Source organism: Dama dama, chromosome 17, assembly GCF_033118175.1.
Source record: "Dama dama isolate Ldn47 chromosome 17, ASM3311817v1, whole genome shotgun sequence".
Lineage (NCBI taxonomy): Eukaryota > Metazoa > Chordata > Mammalia > Artiodactyla > Cervidae > Dama > Dama dama.
The window spans coordinates 43,070,321-43,088,115 of record NC_083697.1 but is presented as its reverse complement, the minus strand read 5'-3'; the positions used below and the strand labels follow the sequence as shown (position 1 = coordinate 43,088,115).

Below are 17,795 nucleotides of genomic sequence, written 5' to 3'. Positions count from 1 at the left end.
TACAGCCTTAAATTCTAGTTTCTCCATATACCAAACACACAAAAAAAACAAACTGTGCTACTTCTAAGTACCAAGATCTTAAAAAATGTCTTCTATACAATATACCTAGATAAACTCTGACAGGCTGTGGAAATGATAGATTTACCTGATCTAATTTATTAATAGGACACTCTCCTAAACCTTTTAATTTGACCTCAAAATCTAGAAAAGTTTTATGTATAAAGATGTCTAAATTACCTGATCGGTCATTGAGACCTTGTTGAAGGAGCATTACTCTCTGAGCAATGGACAGAGCTCGCATGTGAACCTTTTCAGCTAAAACCTTTAAGAGATAATAAAAAATGGCCATTAAACTCAATATAATTTATGAATTTTATAACTAGTAATATCTCCTTCATTAAGAAAATTATCTACAATCTACAAAAAAATTAATACCTGTAACACATTAATGCGATAGGATTCTACCAAGAATATGGCTTCTTGTCTTTTTAAGAACAGGTCTACACAAGACACTGGACTTATTTACCTGATAAGCCAGCTTTCTGACAGTTTCTTTCACATCCTTGGTGCGCCCAACAATTTTTGGCAAAGTCTTTGCTGATGGCGCAATACACGATAACACTGCCCGCCTAACTTCTGCATTTGAATCATTTTCAATCAAAGTAGCATATGCTAAAAATAGAGTAATACATTTTAGTACAGCAACAAAATATTTATTTAGCCATAGTCATAAGATAGTCCATATTTCATAATCTTTATGATGATAAAAGTACCATATTTTAGTCTTACACATTTAATTTTAGCTGAAGATTCTTTTCTGCCAACATTCCTTGAAAAGGACAGAATGAGAAAGCAGTCAATGAACTGGGCATAAAGGCTAAAACTGAAAACAAATAACCCTAAAACTCATGAAAAATCCATCATTCAGATTATGTCTTTGCTACTCAAGATTTAGCAAAAAGTCTAAGATGGAAGGCAGTTTATTTTAAACTAATATAACTTTTATAAAGAGGTCATTATTTTAATTTTTAATGAACACAAAAAGACAGAACTTCTGGTTTTGCTGAACAAAATTCATTTCCTGTATTTAAATACTTACCTCTATTTCTCAGATTTTCCTCAGCTTTATAATCAAGTATAAGTTAACTATTAAACATACATATTTTACACATTATTATGTCCTTCATTTAATACCAAAAAATACCAACTACCACAAGTTTATCAAAATTATAAAGCTAGTAACAGAGACAAAGAAAAAAACAAATCAAAAGAGTTCCCAAAAGAAGCATAGGCATATATAGAAAAGTGGAATATGACTCTCTTTATAAGCTGAGGTAGACAAAGATTTCTTAAATAAAAGTACAAATCATAAAAGAAGAGATTGGTAATTTTGACATTAGGTTTTTGTCCAACAAAAGACATAGTGAAGAGAGTGAAATAATCCATCTAAAGTAGGAAGATCTACAGTCCATATAACCCAATGGTTTCCTTTCAGAATATATAAAGAACTCCAACTAATAAGACAAGCCAATAGAAAAATGAGTAGAACACATTAACAGGCATTACACAGAAGAAATAAAATTGATTGCTAAATATTTGAAAAGACGCATAACAATGACATATACATATAACCAGATTAACAGAAATTTTAAAATACAACAATAGCAAACATTGGAAAGGATAGGGCTCAATGAACACTTTTATACAGTTACTGGAAATATAAACTGATAAACTGTTTTGTAGAACACCTGCACCTTATCCAATAAAGCTCATGATATATACCAAGTCAACCCTTATGTATACATCCCAGAAAAATTGTGCACCAGAACCCATGTGTAAGAAAGTTCATAGCAACAACACTGTATTTTAACAGGGAAAAAAAATGCAAACAACTAGAAGGTCCATCAATATCAGAAACAATATAATTGTCTTATACAGCAGAATGTTATAAATCAGCAATATATCAACATGGATGAATGTTAGAAATAATGTTGAGAGCACAGAAAAATATAGTTTGATTCACAAAACATACAAAATGATAGACAAAACTTAACATTATTTAGAGGTATATACATGTTGTTGGGCTTCCCAGGTAGTAGTAAAGAATCCGTCTGCCAATGCAGGAGATGATCCCTGGGTCAGGAGATCACCTGGAGGAGGAAATGGCAACCCACTCCAGAATTCTTGCCTTAAAAATCCCATGGACAGAGAAGCCTGGTGGGCTACAGTCCATAGGGTCGCAAAGTCAGACACAACTGAGTGACTGAGCACACACACACATGTGTTTAACTATTCAAACAAACAAAAGGCAAGAGAATAATTAAACCAAAATTCACGATAATCATTACAGAGGGAGAGTGATAGAAGTGGAGTGGGACCTAAGGTAGGCTTCAAAGGTACTGATGATATTCTTTCTTTTTTAAGTTGGATGGTGGCTACTTGAGTGTAAGATTTTTCTTAATATAAGTTTCAAAATCATATTATATATGTGTACAATATATATGAACTATACTCTTCCATAATATGTCATAATGAGAAAATTCATCTGCTGAGAATTTAACAAAATCAACAGAACTGAAAAGGATTTAGGGAGTTATACATACCATTAACCACTGGGCATTCATCATCTTTGGGATCCTGAAGGCGTGAAAGAGCAAGAACTGCCTGTATCCTTACATTTGGAATTTTATCTTTCAATCTAATAAGCATGGCTTCATTAATTTTATCAAACAAATCATCATCAATCTGGGCATTTTCTGGCATATTTCCCAAGAGCTTGTTTATGAGCTGGCACGCTCTAAATCTAACTGCATTGCTGTTTGCTTCATGAGACTAAAACAGAAACAAATCAAAATTTATTCCAAGTCACATACCATTATTAAATAATAACATACCATTTGAATTCTATATGTTTAGAATTCAAGAATATATAACAATAACTCATAACTTGCAGAAAAACCTTGATCCATACGCATACTAAATCCACATTACATACCACAAAGACTCAAAACATAGTCTAAAGTATTCACTAAATTACAAAAGCATATTCTTCTTGGTAGGAACTCTCACTTCTAAAATAGAGAACCCATTTAAAACAAATGTTTATGAGAACTGGCTTAGAATGGTCATTAAAAATTTAATGCAGAGTTATTTTTTAAAGTCCACATTTTAATCTTAATGACAGTTCTAATATTTCCTTTACATTTTCTCAATTATCAGATATTTCATTCTCTAAGATGCACAAACTCCTATGGCCCTTTTAAAATAGCAAAATGTTCTATACTGTTGTCCTGAAATTCTAGTTTTCCTATACCTTTAATAGAAAAGTAAGCAAATAATTTAAAATGCCACCATCCTCCTCCTCCTCTTCATCATTTTCCATATCTGATTGGTGAAATGAAGTAACAAACTTTGCCGCAAATTCTATTACTCTTTCCACAGCTGGTTCTCGTTTATAGACCACCATAGCATATTTAAGGTAATGAACAAACTCCTCATGAAAACCTGTCTTGTCATCCACCTGAAAGAGAAAAGAAACCCTTCAAAAACTGCATGGATTAAATCCTTTTTTTCTCAACATTACTCTAAAACGCTGAAAACACCAGCCCTTACCACAAACTAAAATCATTATTTAGTAAACTCTCAATTATCCAAACCACCAAAGGGGAAATCAATCTGCACAAATCTCTCTCTGAAGAAATGTACTTCTCCCAGAAAGAAAACAAACGTGAATTTTGACAGTGAAAAGAATTCCTCCGATATTTTTTTCAACACTCTAGTTCTCCATATGATGCCTTGGTACCAGTTTAATAAAAATCTGCTTCTTTATGAACAATCCAAAATCAATAACAGCGTCTGCATTTTACCGAATTACCTTTAATGTACGTGGGCAAGTAGCCGCTGCAGTTGCGCCTCTTTGCGACCCTATGGCCTGTAGCCAGCCAGGTTCCTGTCCATGGAATTCTCCAGGCAAGAACACTGGAGTGGGTTGCCATGCCCTCCTCCAGGGGATCTTCCCGACTCAGGGATCGAACCCACGTCTCCTGAGGCTCCTGAACTGCAGGCGGATTCTTTACCGCTGAACCACTGGGGAAGCCTATTACCCTTAATATTACACAGCAATTCCTTTCCGATAATAACTTTCACATCCTGCCTCATATCCTCAAGCCCTATTATACTGACATAATTTTTCTAGCACCTCAAGATAATTTATTTTCCTAAAATCCATTGTCCTATTCGTCTCAAGACTTCATTCAAAAGGAAGCAAACAGTATTTACGTGAGTAGGAAGACTCTGGTGCTAACAATTAATTTGCTAATTGGTGATATGATGCAATTTCACTGTGGTGCGAAGTTTAAGTAATTAGATGTGGGCGGTGACCAGAAGGACAACAACCGTTGAGCCACCACGTTCAGGACCCAGGATGCAGCCCTACACTAGGCCGCCCCGGTACGCACAAACATTTCTCTTAAATTCACCGCCAGAGAATTAACGGTCCACGCCGTAGACCTCTTCGAACCGAGTCTGGAAAGTTGGGACTGGAGTCGTGATGAAATAAGTCGGAAGGGTAGCGGGAAGCCCCTGGGAGAGAGGCTGGGGAGGGGAGAGGCGGGGGCCCCGGACCGCGGGGCGGCTGCGCTTACCGAGCCGTAGGTGCGATTCAGCGCCACCACCAGCTTCGCCTGGTTCTGGTGAGGCTGCTGCGCCAGCTGGAAGGCCTCCTTAATCGGCAGCAGTCTCTTTTCCTTCCCCATGGCGCCAGTACCCGGCCGAGACGAAGCCTGTTCACATTCGCCTACAGCTGGCCCGACGGACGAAGGTCCGCGTCTCCACTGGGAAGCAGACAGTCGAGGGCGTGGTTACCGCCAAAGCTTTCAAACAACTCCCGCGGGAGAAGGAAGTACCGCGAGACTAAGAGGTGAATGCACTGCCTTCGACATCGCGGCTTGGGCGCATGCGCTGAGGGTCTTTTAAGCCGTTTTCCGAGGGAGACTTGGCGTTTCTAAGAGAAAGGGTCATTGGCTCCCCCGGAAGAGATATCTGCAGGGAGTGCGAACTCTGTGGAGATTCGACTATTGGAACCGAGCTGGTGGCGCTAGGCCTAATCGGGTCTTGCGGCTGGGGGTGAGGCGAGGAAGAAGAAAGGATCCTCCATGGGTGAGAACAGGGACTCTGCTGAGGGGAAGAATCCCTGCTCCCCCTGAGGGGAGGAGGGAAGGCTGGGGCGTCTGGGAGTGCTGCGCAGCGTCCCGGCCTCTACTGAGAAGGGAAATGTTCCGAGGTCTTCTGATGGAGGCGAGCCGCTTTTTAATTCTGAGCGGTTGTTGTCCTTCTGGTCAGTGCTCACATCTAATTACTTAAACCTCGCCCCACAGTGAAATTGCTGGTGGAGAGGCTGCAAACGTGGGAGGCAGTTGGGAAGAGAGGCTCGAGTTAATTTAGATACAGCTTGTTGTAGATGTACAGGCTTTGAAGGCCTGGTTTACAAACGTGCATGTTTAGTCGCTAAGTCGCGTCCAACTGTCTGCGATCCCAGAGACTGTAGCCCGCCAGGCTGCTCTGTCCGTGGGGGATTTCCCAGGCAAAAATACTGAAGTGGGTTGCCATTTTCTCCTCCACGGGATCTTCCCCACCCTGGGATCTAATCCTCATCTCCTGCTTTGGCAGGAGGGAGCCACTGAGCCACCAGGGAAGCCCCACAAAGGTACCTAAGGCAGCGTTTTCAACAAAGGAGAACACAGATTGGGAAAGGGTATAGAGATTAAGATAAATTTGGAGTGCCTTCCGAATTTTTTTTAATGGAGTTATTTCAGGTAGAAATCAACAGAATTAGATTACAGTGCTTTATGTGCGCCTTTTTCCTGTCGAACTATCTTCCCTTCCCGGCAGTAATGGGTTTTCTTCTTTTTTGGAGGGCGCGGGATGGGCGGGGGGGGGGGGATTTTCTTAATTTACTGTTAACTTTTGTGTGTTAACGACATATGAATAAATCTGTGAATAAGTATACTGTATTGTTTTCATGTTCTGACGTTATATGAATAATTATATGGAACCTGCTTTTTCCCATAACTGTTATTTTTGAAGTTTATTCATATTGATATTTTCGTAACAGTAACTGAACACCTTATGGACCTTTGTCTAGGAAAAAGTAATCAGTGGTTTATCTAGGAAGGAAAAGGAAAATTTTACTCAAGCCAACCTGAGGATTATAACCCATGAGATAGTCTTTCAGAAAGTTCTGAGGACTGTTCTGCCCTTTAGAGGACTAAGCACGATTATATATGTTTTTGAGACGAAGGGTGACAGTCAACGCATTACTGACAGTTTACACAATCCAGATCTATGGGTATGAAGAGAGTAGTAGGTCATACCAGACCCCTTACAAGATTAAGAAGGAAGGTTATCTCCTAGGAGGTCTGGTTAGTGCAGCTACACAACACACACTAAAGGGGAGGGAGGAGGCCCAAACAGGCAGAGAAAAAATTTATGTTTTAATTTTTATTTTCTTGTCATAAAATTGTATTTTATTTCATTGCCTTTTATGCCAAGACACTGTTCTAAGCACTTCACTTAATCCTGCGATACAACTCTTGAAACTACTTTCTCCTTTTTAAGCAGGGGAAACTGAGGTACAGATAGTTTCGCTAATATTCTGTTGTTTGAGTATGCCATAATTGTTCATACATTCCCTTGCTTCACAGTCCTAATTCCTGAAACATTGTAGGTATTCAAATTCTAGTTAAAGTAAATATGGTAGTAGTTGGAGTCCCCATAATTTCAAAATTATCAAGATGTCTAATTTCTGAAAAGGCAAGATGTGTGGGTACTTTAGGTTAATCAGCTCTAGGAAAATCATAGAGGTTTAAGAGTGCATGGAATATGCTTGATAACAATTATAATCTCACTGTAGATTAAAATGTAGAATATCTAGACAGCTGTGTTGAAAGAAACATAGAAAGGGCATTATTTTTTTTAACCAAGTATATCCAAAATAGCATTTCAACATGTATTCAACATAAATTGAGAATTATTTACACTAGCCACATTTCAAGTGCTAAATGGAGCTAGTGGCTGCAGTAGTAGTGTAGAACTATTCTTACTTTGGGAACCACTGAACTTAACCATTTGTTTTTCATCTAAAATCAACTGGTGAACTAAAAGTTAGAATAAACTAATATTTGGAGGCATTTTTCTTATTTTGTAGCCTTTTATTGCTCAGGCTTCCTTATGCTTTGGGTGTATGCTAACTTTGTTGCTTTTTTTTTTTACTTTGTTGCTTTTTTAACTGTGCAGTTCTAACTGTTATTTCCTTTACCATATTTTACTGGATTATCTCACCACAAATTCATACCATTTTGTCAGTTACTGAAGGGTGAGGCGTTGGCCACCAGAGGTCAGCCTAACTATCTTGATTAGCTCTGTGGAGGTGAGGTTTTAATAATATGCCTTTTTTCAGTATTTTTTTAACATTATAATTTGAAAATTTTTTTAAAAAAGATACTGGATTACAAAAATGTCAGTCTTTGGAATGGTTATAGATAGTTGCAAACCATATATCTCATAAGGGGTTAATATTAAAAATGTATAAGAACTCATACAATTCAATAGCAAATTAATAATAATAACTTAATTAAAAATGAGCAAAGGACCTGAATAGACAAATTTCCAAAGAACACATGCAAATGGCCAACCAGTATATGAAAAGGTGGTCAGCATCATGAATCATCAGGGAAATGCAAATGATAACAACAGTAAAGTATCACTTCACATCTGTCAGAATGACTATTAAAAAGTTTAAAGATAACAAGTGTTGATAAGGATGTACAGAAAAAGGGACACTGATACATGTTGGTGGGCAACAATATGGAATTTCCTCAAAAAAGTAAAAATAGAACTGTCATATGATCCAGGAATCCCCCTTGGTATATATTCAAAGGAAATAAAATTACTATCTCAAAGATGTATCTGCACTCCCATGTTTATTGCAGCATTATTCACAGTAGCCAAGATGTGGAAATAAGTGTCTATCAATGAGTGAATGGATAAAGAAGATGAAACATTTATATACAGATATGATTCAGTCTTTAAAAAGAAGGAAATTCTACAATTTACAGCAACATGGGTCAACCTGGAGGACATTCTGCCATATGAAATAAACCAAACACAGAAAGACAAATCCTGTGTGATCCTGTTTACATGTGGACTCTCAAAAAGTTGAACTCACAGTAACAGAGTAGAAAGGGAGTTACCAGTGGCTAGTGGGTAAAGGAAATAGGAAGATGCCAAAGCGTACAAACTTTCTGGAGACCTAATGTACGTTGTGGTGGTGATAGTTAATTATGTATACTTGAAATTTACCGAGAGTAGATCCTAAGTGTTCTCATCATATAACATGCAAAAAAAAAAACCTGTGAGGTGATGGATATATTCATTAGCTTGATTGTGGTAATCATTTCACAGTGAATACATGTCTCAGGATATCACATGTACATGTTAAATATATACAATTTGTCAATCATACCTCAATAAAACTGGCTTCATTTTTAAAAAGATGCTATGTTAAACACTGCCTTTCACTTATCTGTGTCTTGGCTTTTAATGCTATTGGGGAAAAGAAATTGTAGCAATTAAACTAAGCAAACTAATTTGTATAGTAAGACTATTTCTGAAATTACAGAAAAATCATTCTTTCAAGGTAAATTTTACATGGGAGTATATAGAGTGATTAATTCAGTTTTTATGTTTTTTGTTCAGTTACTTTATCATCATATACATGTTGTTGCTAAGTCGTGTCCAACTCTGACCCCATGGAGGGTAGCCTGCCTGGCTCTCTGTCCATGGGATTTCCCAGTAATTCAGTTTTGATATGGTGTTATAGTGCCTATAACTGCTTCTGTAATGGCTGAGACAGTAAAGAATCTGCCTGCAATACAGGAGACCCAGGTTTGATCGATCCCTGAGTTGGGAAGATCTCCTGGAGAAGGAAATGGCAACCCACTCCAGTATTCTTGCCTGGAAAATCCCATGGACAGAGGAGCCTGACAGGCTACAGTCCATGCGGTTGCAGAGTCGGACACGACTGAGCAACTAACACTATAGTGCCTGTGGAATGTAAGAGGTTAACAGGATGGGTTCACTCTAGAATTTACAGATGCCTTCAAAGAAACTTTGTCTTATTTCTGCTATAGTAGAATGAGCCTTTTAAAGAATGCTTTGAATAACACAATAACTAAAGTGTAGCCAATTAATAGTCTTGCAGATGGAATCTGGCTGAATGAAAATAGTAAAACTACGAGGACAGAAGAATTAAAAGCTAAAACCTCCTATCTCAATAAAATACTTATAATACATTTATAATTTTCTTTTTGTTTTCAGATTGAAGTTGGTAATATAAACTTTTTAAAGTATTCTTAAAGATGAAGTTTTAAGTTACAAGCAGTTCCCTTTGTATGGCTTTAGTAGTATCTTTGTTGATTCTGTTTTTAAATATTATTTCATATGTCTATATATCTTTCTTATACATGTATATTAAATATTTTTGTCTCCCTAGAATAAAAGTAAAACATGCTTGTGTAGTTATAACTGGCCTCTACCATTCTCTTATTAATTTTTTTAAAAAAACTTGCTAAGCCCCTAATATGTGCCACTGCTGAGAACTAAATTAGATAAAAGAATAAGTAGAAGCCAGAGAAATATTCTCTTATTTTATTTGGCCATGCTGCACAGCATGTGGAATCTTAGTTCCCAGAGCAGATATCTAACCTGTGTCCCCTGCATTGGGAGCATGGCATCTTTACCACTGAACTACCAGGAAGTCCCAGAGAAATGTTCTTTAGATGAACATTACTGACACAAAGCTAGCCCTTATCACCTCTATGTATTTGACCCTAGAGATGTTACAGACTTTCATTTTGAAAATCATTCTTACAGAATGGCCTAAGTGGGATGTTGATACTTTGGTTTTGCTTATTTGACTTGTTCAGTTGCTAAGTTATGGCCAACTCTGCAATTTAGACCTATGCTTTTAGTCCATCTGTGTTGCTATGTATACTTCTAATGTGCTTTCATCACATGTTACCTATCCAGTCCTCTAGGGATGGAAACTTTGAATGCTTCTAATTCTTTACCATCAAAGATGAAGCTTCAGAATACATGTTGATTTTCCAGAGATTTTCTCTGTTATATAAACCCAAGAGTAGATCCTGAGATGTGCAGATAGCCTAGCTAAGTAGTGCTGCCAGATTGCTCTTAAGAAAGGTTAGCCCAGTCTATAATCCCACCAATAGTGCTGGTTTCTAAAGGAATTCCTTTAGTCCCCTCACTAACACCTGGCATTATCTATCTTCCTAATTTTTACCAAAATAATAGAATAATGTGATTATCTCTTTACTCACCTAGAGTTAATGGCCTGTGGATTTTTTCTTCTGTAAACTGGGTATTTTTATCCTTTGCCCATTTCTTTATTGAGATTGCTACCTTTGTTGTTGATTTGTAATTAACTTTTTTCTTGATGTCTTTACTTCAGTCCAGAAAGGATTAATTTTGATGTGATTGAACTCATCATAGTTTGGTCTTGTGCTTTATGTTTGTTTTTTTTAAGAAGTCCTCTGCTCCTAATTCACGAAGATATTCTCCTGCATTACATTCTAGTGACTATATAGTCTTATACTTCTCACTTAGATCTTTAATCTATCATGAGTCCTCCTTTGTATGTGGCATTATATAGGTAACTTTTATTTTTCTTCATATAATGAGCCAGGTTTACCATTATTATGTGCTAGATGGATTCATCCCCCCTTGATTTATGTGCTAACTTTATATTACATTCTAAAATTTTATGTGGCTCTATTTCTGAGCTTTGTTCCATTGACCTATTTGTTCTTATACTCCACCAGAGAAGCCCTGTTCTTATACTAACTCTACCTTATTTTAATTTCTGTAGCGTGTCTAATAGGTGTTAATATCCTGTAGGCCAACAACTTCCTTTACTCTTCTGTTTAAATAGTTGGTTTAGCTATATATGGAATTTTATTCTTAACATATGAGGATTGTATGAATTAATTTGGAAAAAAGTTATCTTTGTAGTATTCATTTGTTCCATCCAAGAGCATGGAATGTCTATTTTAAATTATCAGTGTCCTTGATTAGAATTTTACAGTCTTCTTTGTAGAGGTTTTGCATATTATTGATTAGTTCTTAAATCCTTCATAGGTTTGGTCTGAGTTTTTTTTTTTTTTTTTTTCCTTTACTGTGAAAGTATTTATGTAATATATTTTATGGTCCATATTGCTGGTATAGAAGTTAAGAGTGCCTGTGGTCAAATCTTATCATTTTGTAGATATAGGACCCTGGACAGGTAGTTTAAACCTCATGTATAAAATGGGGACAATAAAAGTACCTATCTTACAGGATTGTTAGAATTTCAAGGAGTAGTGTTTGTGCAATTCCTAGAATAGTATTTGGCAAATAGTAAGTGCTATGTAAATAAGTTAATGAATATTCATAGGTTAATGTGTGAATTGGAAAAAAGATTCAGGAACCTTGTTGAGCTTTTTTGGTAGCTCTAATAGTTTATATTTTAGGGTTGTTTTTTTTTTTTTAATTTGGATGACCATATCATCTGTAAAATAGTAGTTTTATCTCTTTACAGTTCTCACCCTTTTTAAAAAAAAATAATAATAATGTTGACTAGGACTTTGGTACTTTGTTACACAGTATCAGTCATCAGAATCACCCTTATGTAATTCATTTTTAAAGAGAATGTATCTAAATTTCTCATTTAGGATAATAATTGCTGAAAGTTTTTGGTAGATAAGTTTTACCATGATGAGAAAGTAGCTTTCTCTTCCAATTTGGTTAAAGTGTTTTGTTTTTTTAAGTCGTAAATAGGTGTTGGTCAAAAACTAAGAAGAGTTAAATTTCCACAATTGATAAAATTATCTGATTTTTTCTGTTTTATTACTATAGTGATTTATATTTATAAATTTATGAAACTGAGGTGTTCTTGCTTTCAAGCTCTACATGATTATGACATCCTTTTTTTCTTTATTACACTATTACATTTCATTAGGTAGTATTTGAAATTTTTGCAAGTAAAATGAGCCTGTAGCTTTCTTATATGCTTCATCTCTAGATTTAATTAATGTTTTATTATCCTCATGAAAGAAGCTAATCAGTTTTATGCTTTTTTGCTTTTTTCTGAAACAGTTAATATAAAATATGTATTAATTTTCTTGGAAGTTTAATGGAACTCATAATCTTATGAGAGTGGTGTTTTTAATAGGCGGTTATTATTTTTCCACTTTCTTTAATACTGGTCTGTTTTATTCAGGTTATCTATTTCTTCCTATATGAATTTTAGTATTTTATATTCTTCTAGAATTTAGCCAGTTTATCTAGGTTTTCACATGTTAGCATATGTTTTTACTTTTAATCTTTTTTGGAGTATTTTTAAATCTCTTTGTTGATAAGTCTCACCAGTTTTGTTTTTCTTACTCATATTTTCAGAAAACTCTTTTTCAGTTTTATCAATCTATTTTTCTGTTACATACTATTTAATTTCTGCCTTTATTATTTCTTTTCTGCTTATTTTGCTGTTGATTTTTTCTGTTAGTTTGAATGCCTAACGTGGGGGTATTTAAACTTCCTTATTTCCTCACAAGTGTATTCAAAGCTATGAATTTCTTCTAGGTACTGGTTTGGCCATGTCCCACAAATTTTGCCTTGTATGGTTATATTACCATTCAATCTTATATTTAATGTATTTTATGATATCCATTTTACTAATCCATGAGTTATCGAGTTTCCTAACCTATAATTACTTTTAACATCTACTTTTATTGCATTATGGTCAGAAAATTTAATCTAAATGAAGTTCACCCTTTGGAATCTAGTTATGCTTTATAACTTAATGCATGAAATATTTCTGTGTTTGTCTTTTAAAATTCCTAGAGCATATTAATACTTATAACTGTTTCAGAATGCTTATATCTCTGCTTATATTCCCCCCTCAGTTCTATTAGTCGTTACCTGAGGAACTTTAAGGATGTGCTTTTAGGTTCGTAGACATTTATAATGAGTATATCACTTTTATTCTTTCACTTTTGCCTGTATTATAACATCCATCTTTGTTCCTTATATTTTCTGGTTTGAAATCTTTTTTGTTGGGTATTAAGATTGCTATCTGAGCTTTATTCTGGTCCACAGTTACCTGATAACATCTTTGTTCATATTTCTGGTTTTGACCTTTGTGGGTCTTTTTGCTTTAAAGTATGTTACTGAATCTTATTTTGTTTTGTTAATTCATTCTGAGTGTCTGTCTTTTAATTATGAATTTAAGCTGTTTATAATCATTGTAATTCCTGCTATATTAAGATTTATGCCTGCCATGATCTGTAGAGTATAGTCATAAGACCTCAATCTCTGGGTCCCAGCAAGAGTTCTAATATCTAGAAACTACAATGAGGACAGGTCTCCTAAAATTAATGCCAAGAAGCACCTCTAAAGATAAAAAGGTACCTTTTACAGCTCCCTATTTGGAGTTTGGAGCATAAGGGATCTGCTTTGGCAGATCCCTGGTCTAGAACTGCATAATAAAAAACAAACTGGCCCAGGTATGTACCAACAAAGGATTAAAGTGGCCCCAGGCTCTCTTTGCCAATTTTGTCATGGTAGGAGCCAGTCCCAGTTGGAGAATCTGCCTAAGTTTATGTGCTGGAGATGGGAAAGCCAATAAGGCTTCTTGCTTAGCATCAGTGTGCTTGGATATTCTATGAAGTTAGGTGGATAATAATGTTACCCAGTGCTTTCAAGCTTTAATATCATGTCTCAAGTCTTCTCATTCACAGGTTAATGCTACCTTTGCAGATGGTCCAGCAACTAAGTCGCCAGTTTCCAAGGGCATTTGCACCATCTATGGAAAACATCGGATCATTGCACACCAGACAGATCCTTGGCAACTCATCCCACCATCCCCCTGCACAAAAGTTACTGCACCAGCCAACAAAGAAGGCAACCACTGAGTTTCTTTTCATTACCAAATAGATACGATATCTCTGCCAACAAAAAAGAGTACACAAGGTGTCTCTTCATGAAATTGCAACCAGTTGAGACCATGCTAAGCAAATCAGCTTGTCTATACGATGACCTCTTCTTTTCTTCAGTAGCCAGGATTTGAAGGAGAGACTCTGACCTGTGCCACTGGTAAGTGACTAACTTTTACACACTGAACTGGTGCTGAGAACTGAGCTGTCTTCTTTGTAAGTGAAGAATATACAACATAATCTTGAAGAACTGTACAGTGTTGCAAGCCAGAGGCATACCATGTGTGTTTAACAGACTGAGATACAAGTGAATCTTACTGAAACAGCTTCTCATCTTTTGCTTTATTTGCCAGTGTTAGTGTTTCGCTGGCTTAGATTGTTACCTTTTCCTGGTATCTTTTTTCCTATACTGTTGGTCTATTTTAATGGGTCCTAGAAATCCGTCTCCTGATCCCTTATCAGAATCAGAAAGTGAGGAAGAAGAAAACACTACCTACCTAAATGAGAGTTCTGGGGAAGAGTGGGATTCCTCTGAAGAAGAGGACCCTGTGGTGCCCAACCTAACACCTCTTGAGAGTCTTGCCTGGCAGGTTAAGTGCCTTTTAAAATATTCTACAACTTGGAAACCGTTAAATCCTAATTCCTGGTTATATCATGCTAAGCTCCTGGATGCTAGCACACCAGTCCATATACTTCGAGAGATAGGTCTGAGACTCTCTCATTGCTCCCATTGTGTACCCAAACTGGAACCAATTCCTGAATGGCCTCCTCTGGCTTCTTGTGGAGTACCACCTTTTCAAAAGCCCCTTATAAGTCCCAGCCGGCTTTCTAGAGACCATGCCACTCTAAATGGACCACTGCAGTTTGCCACCAAACAGTTAAGCCGAACATTGAGTAGAGCCACCCCCATACCTGAATACCTAAAACAGATTCCTAATTCCTGTGTTTCTGGTTGTTGCTGTGGCTGGTTAACTAAAACAGTTAAGGAAACAACCCGCACTGAACCCATCAACACTACTTATTCCTACACTGACTTCCAAAAGGCAGTTAACAAACTCCTAACTGCATCACTATAAAAAACCCACCATTCATTCTCATCTCGTGTTCCCACTTGAGAAAGGAACACAGTTACACAGCCCACAATTGAGAAACAAATGTCTTCTCAGCCACACTATGCCCTGTCTTCAGAAGCCAAAATACCATCAAGTACTAAATACATACCCTAAGAGTCCTGTAACTCAGCTACAGAAAATGTGCAGTGCAGGCATTCCCTTTGAAAGACCCTGTGGATGAGATGAGAACTTCAATAGAGAATTAGTTAAAAGGGACCTTTTTATGGAAAAATAAGTTGACTATTCTCCACACTCAGTTCTCCCCACAATTTACTCTGCCTGTCTAATGGACTTAACTAGATACCTAATTACTAATGGGAAGGAAAAGTAGGCCACTATCCCATTTGTTACCCAACCTTCAGAATAGCCATTGTGGAAACTGGTAAGTTAGTGCTAATAACACCTTTCTGAGCATACTTTTCTCTAGTACTCATTTTCGGAGAGGTTCTTGAATTAAATTTAATAACTGGACAAAAGAAAATGGTAGGAATATGGATTTACCTCCCAGTTTTATATTGATAGTCCTACATAGGGCGCCCTTTAGGGGTTCCTATTTTGGGGGGAAGGGAGTGCAGTGCAGCAGTGCTTAGTCACTTAGTTGTGTCTGAATCTGCAACCCCGTGGACTGTAACCCACTAATGCAGTAGTAGCCTACACTACTTCAGACGTATTATGGGACCTGCAGTTACAGCATACACATTTTATAGGCTCCCACCAGGCTGTCTCTAGATAAACTGGCTTGTAAGATCATGTGTGTGTGTGTGCTCAGTCTTGTTTGACTCTTTGCAACCCCATGGACTGTAGCCTGCAAGGTTCTTCTATCCATGGAATTTTCCATGCAAGAATACTGGAATAGTTTGCCATTTCCTACTCCAGGGAATCTTTCTGACCCAGAGATGAACCTGCATCTCTTGCGTCTCCTGCATTGGCAGGCGGATTCTTTACCACTGCATCATGTGAACAGCCTTGTAAGATCATACATGGAGTTAAAACAAACACTTGTTCTGTATGGAATATATTTCCTGCATCCTGGCATCTAGACTTTAGTTGGTAGCAAATAAAACACATTCCAAAAGACCAATGGGAAAGAATTAAAAGCATTTATGCTGGTAGATGAAAGTATTTTATCTACATGTTTCCTGGAGCAGTATTCATGCACTTTCCACATCTATTGCAAACTTTTAGGAACCCTTCTAACTTTAAAAAACGTTACTGCAGAAAATCTCAGCCTAATACAATCTGAAGTGTTTCTGTGTCTAACTTTAGATTTTTTTTCTGGTTGAATAGAAACCATACATACCATTGCAAATGAGTCTTGCTGTGTCTAAACATAGAAATCAACATACATAAAATGTGTGAGGCCAGTAAGTCTTTTCACACACCTACAATAAAGAGGAAATCTGTATGTGATCCTGGTTGGCTGGTCATCTAAAGGGAATCAGAAAATAGATTGTTAAAGATATATATATATATACATACATCCTTCCTTATTTTATTTTTGCTTTTTCCTGTTCTCCATAATTAAGTGCTGTATACAATGTGGCATCAAAATACGGAAGCATTAATGGAATCACAAATTCTATAAATGTATAGCAACTTTGAGAAAGAAGAATGTTTCTAACCTAATGAGAAATTTCTACTGAACCTTAGTTGTTTCATCTTAAGGAAAAGGAGGGAATTATAGTGGGTAGAAAAAAAATATTTGTTAATGGAAAATTACTGAACTGAAACCATATAATGTTAGTGTAACTGAATGTAACAGTAACTGCTCCTATGTAGATGTTCTATGAAATTGTTTTTTTTTTTTTTTTAATGTTACAAAAACATGTTTCTTTTTTTCAAAGGGGGAGGTGGGAAGAAGTAGGGAGATCTGAAAATTAAAATATGTTGCTGTTTATGTAACAGTAATATGTTCCTTTTTCTGTGTGTGTGCATGCATGTGTGTGTGTGTGTAAAAGTGCCTTGTTCATGAACACATCTTTGCTGTTCATTCCAAAAGGAAGCCTTTTCCCAGCTTCCCAGCTGAATAAAGCAATAGCTTTGTACATGCTGAACCAGAGTATGGTTATTTGTTCCTAACAAAATGAAATAGATTCTACCATGCTTAAGGCATATTCACCATTCACCAAGTGCTAAATAGAGTCCATAGAGATACAGTGGATCACATAGGAGGTGACTTGGCTGCCCTAGGAAAGAAACATAATTGAAGAAAGTGTTAGATATTCAGTCCAAACTTAGGTTTGAACCCGTTTGTTTGTATATATTAAGTAGTTTCAGGTTGCATAAAATGATAGGTACCTGAATAAGCCTTAAGACTTTACTTCTGTTTGTGTGTCATGAGTGTGGGGCTAGGGGTCAGTTTACTACTTTCACACTCTCTCTCTCCATGGACCTTGGTTAAATTCAGTCATCATAATTAGGATTAAGAAGGATGAGTTTTTTCTCTTATTTATCGAAATATTTATCAAAGAGGTAGGAAAAGGGATTTCTAAACCAACAGACATCAGTGTTATTTAAAGGTATTATTCTTTCTTGGTGCAAATAGTCTCTTTTTGTTGAAGCAGTCTAGAAATCTTGAGCCCAGAAGGCCATAATCATGCTTTTTAAGCCAGTCACCTTCCTAATGGAAGGAAGAAATCTA

The 17,795-nt window shown here is 36.5% G+C and overlaps 2 protein-coding genes across 5 annotated transcripts in view; one reads left to right on the top strand and one right to left on the bottom strand.

Annotated features, from left to right (window-relative positions):
* NCAPG (non-SMC condensin I complex subunit G) overlaps positions 1 to 4,859 on the bottom strand; it is a 41,017-nt gene extending 36,158 nt beyond the window's left edge. The window contains exons 1-5 of the mRNA XM_061164460.1: positions 4,644 to 4,859; positions 3,314 to 3,520; positions 2,604 to 2,832; positions 527 to 672; positions 238 to 322 (exon numbers count right to left, since the gene is read on the bottom strand). Of these exons, the coding sequence (XP_061020443.1) occupies positions 238 to 322; positions 527 to 672; positions 2,604 to 2,832; positions 3,314 to 3,520; positions 4,644 to 4,754 (778 nt within the window). The 5' untranslated portion in view covers positions 4,755 to 4,859. The remainder of the gene's footprint in view (positions 1 to 237; positions 323 to 526; positions 673 to 2,603; positions 2,833 to 3,313; positions 3,521 to 4,643) is intronic.
* Positions 4,860 to 4,945: 86 nt separating this feature from the next.
* On the top strand, positions 4,946 to 17,208 carry DCAF16 (DDB1 and CUL4 associated factor 16). Of its 4 annotated transcripts, none has more exons than XM_061164439.1 (2): positions 4,946 to 5,157; positions 13,867 to 17,208. In XM_061164439.1, exon 2 carries the CDS (start codon positions 14,468 to 14,470, stop codon positions 15,116 to 15,118), a length of 651 nt encoding a protein of 216 aa, XP_061020422.1. In that variant the 5' UTR covers positions 4,946 to 5,157; positions 13,867 to 14,467; the 3' UTR covers positions 15,119 to 17,208. The 4 variants fall into 4 exon arrangements, with proteins under 4 accessions (XP_061020422.1, XP_061020421.1, XP_061020423.1 ...); XM_061164438.1 differs by having other exon boundaries at positions 13,848 to 17,208; XM_061164440.1 differs by having other exon boundaries at positions 13,833 to 17,208.
* The last annotated feature ends 587 nt before the right edge of the window (positions 17,209 to 17,795 follow it).

What these genes read in the sequence shown, in the direction of transcription:
- DCAF16 (XM_061164439.1), top strand. Translation starts at nt 14,468, where the DNA reads ATGGGTCCTAGAAATCCGTCTCCTGATCCCTTATCAGAATCAGAAAGT.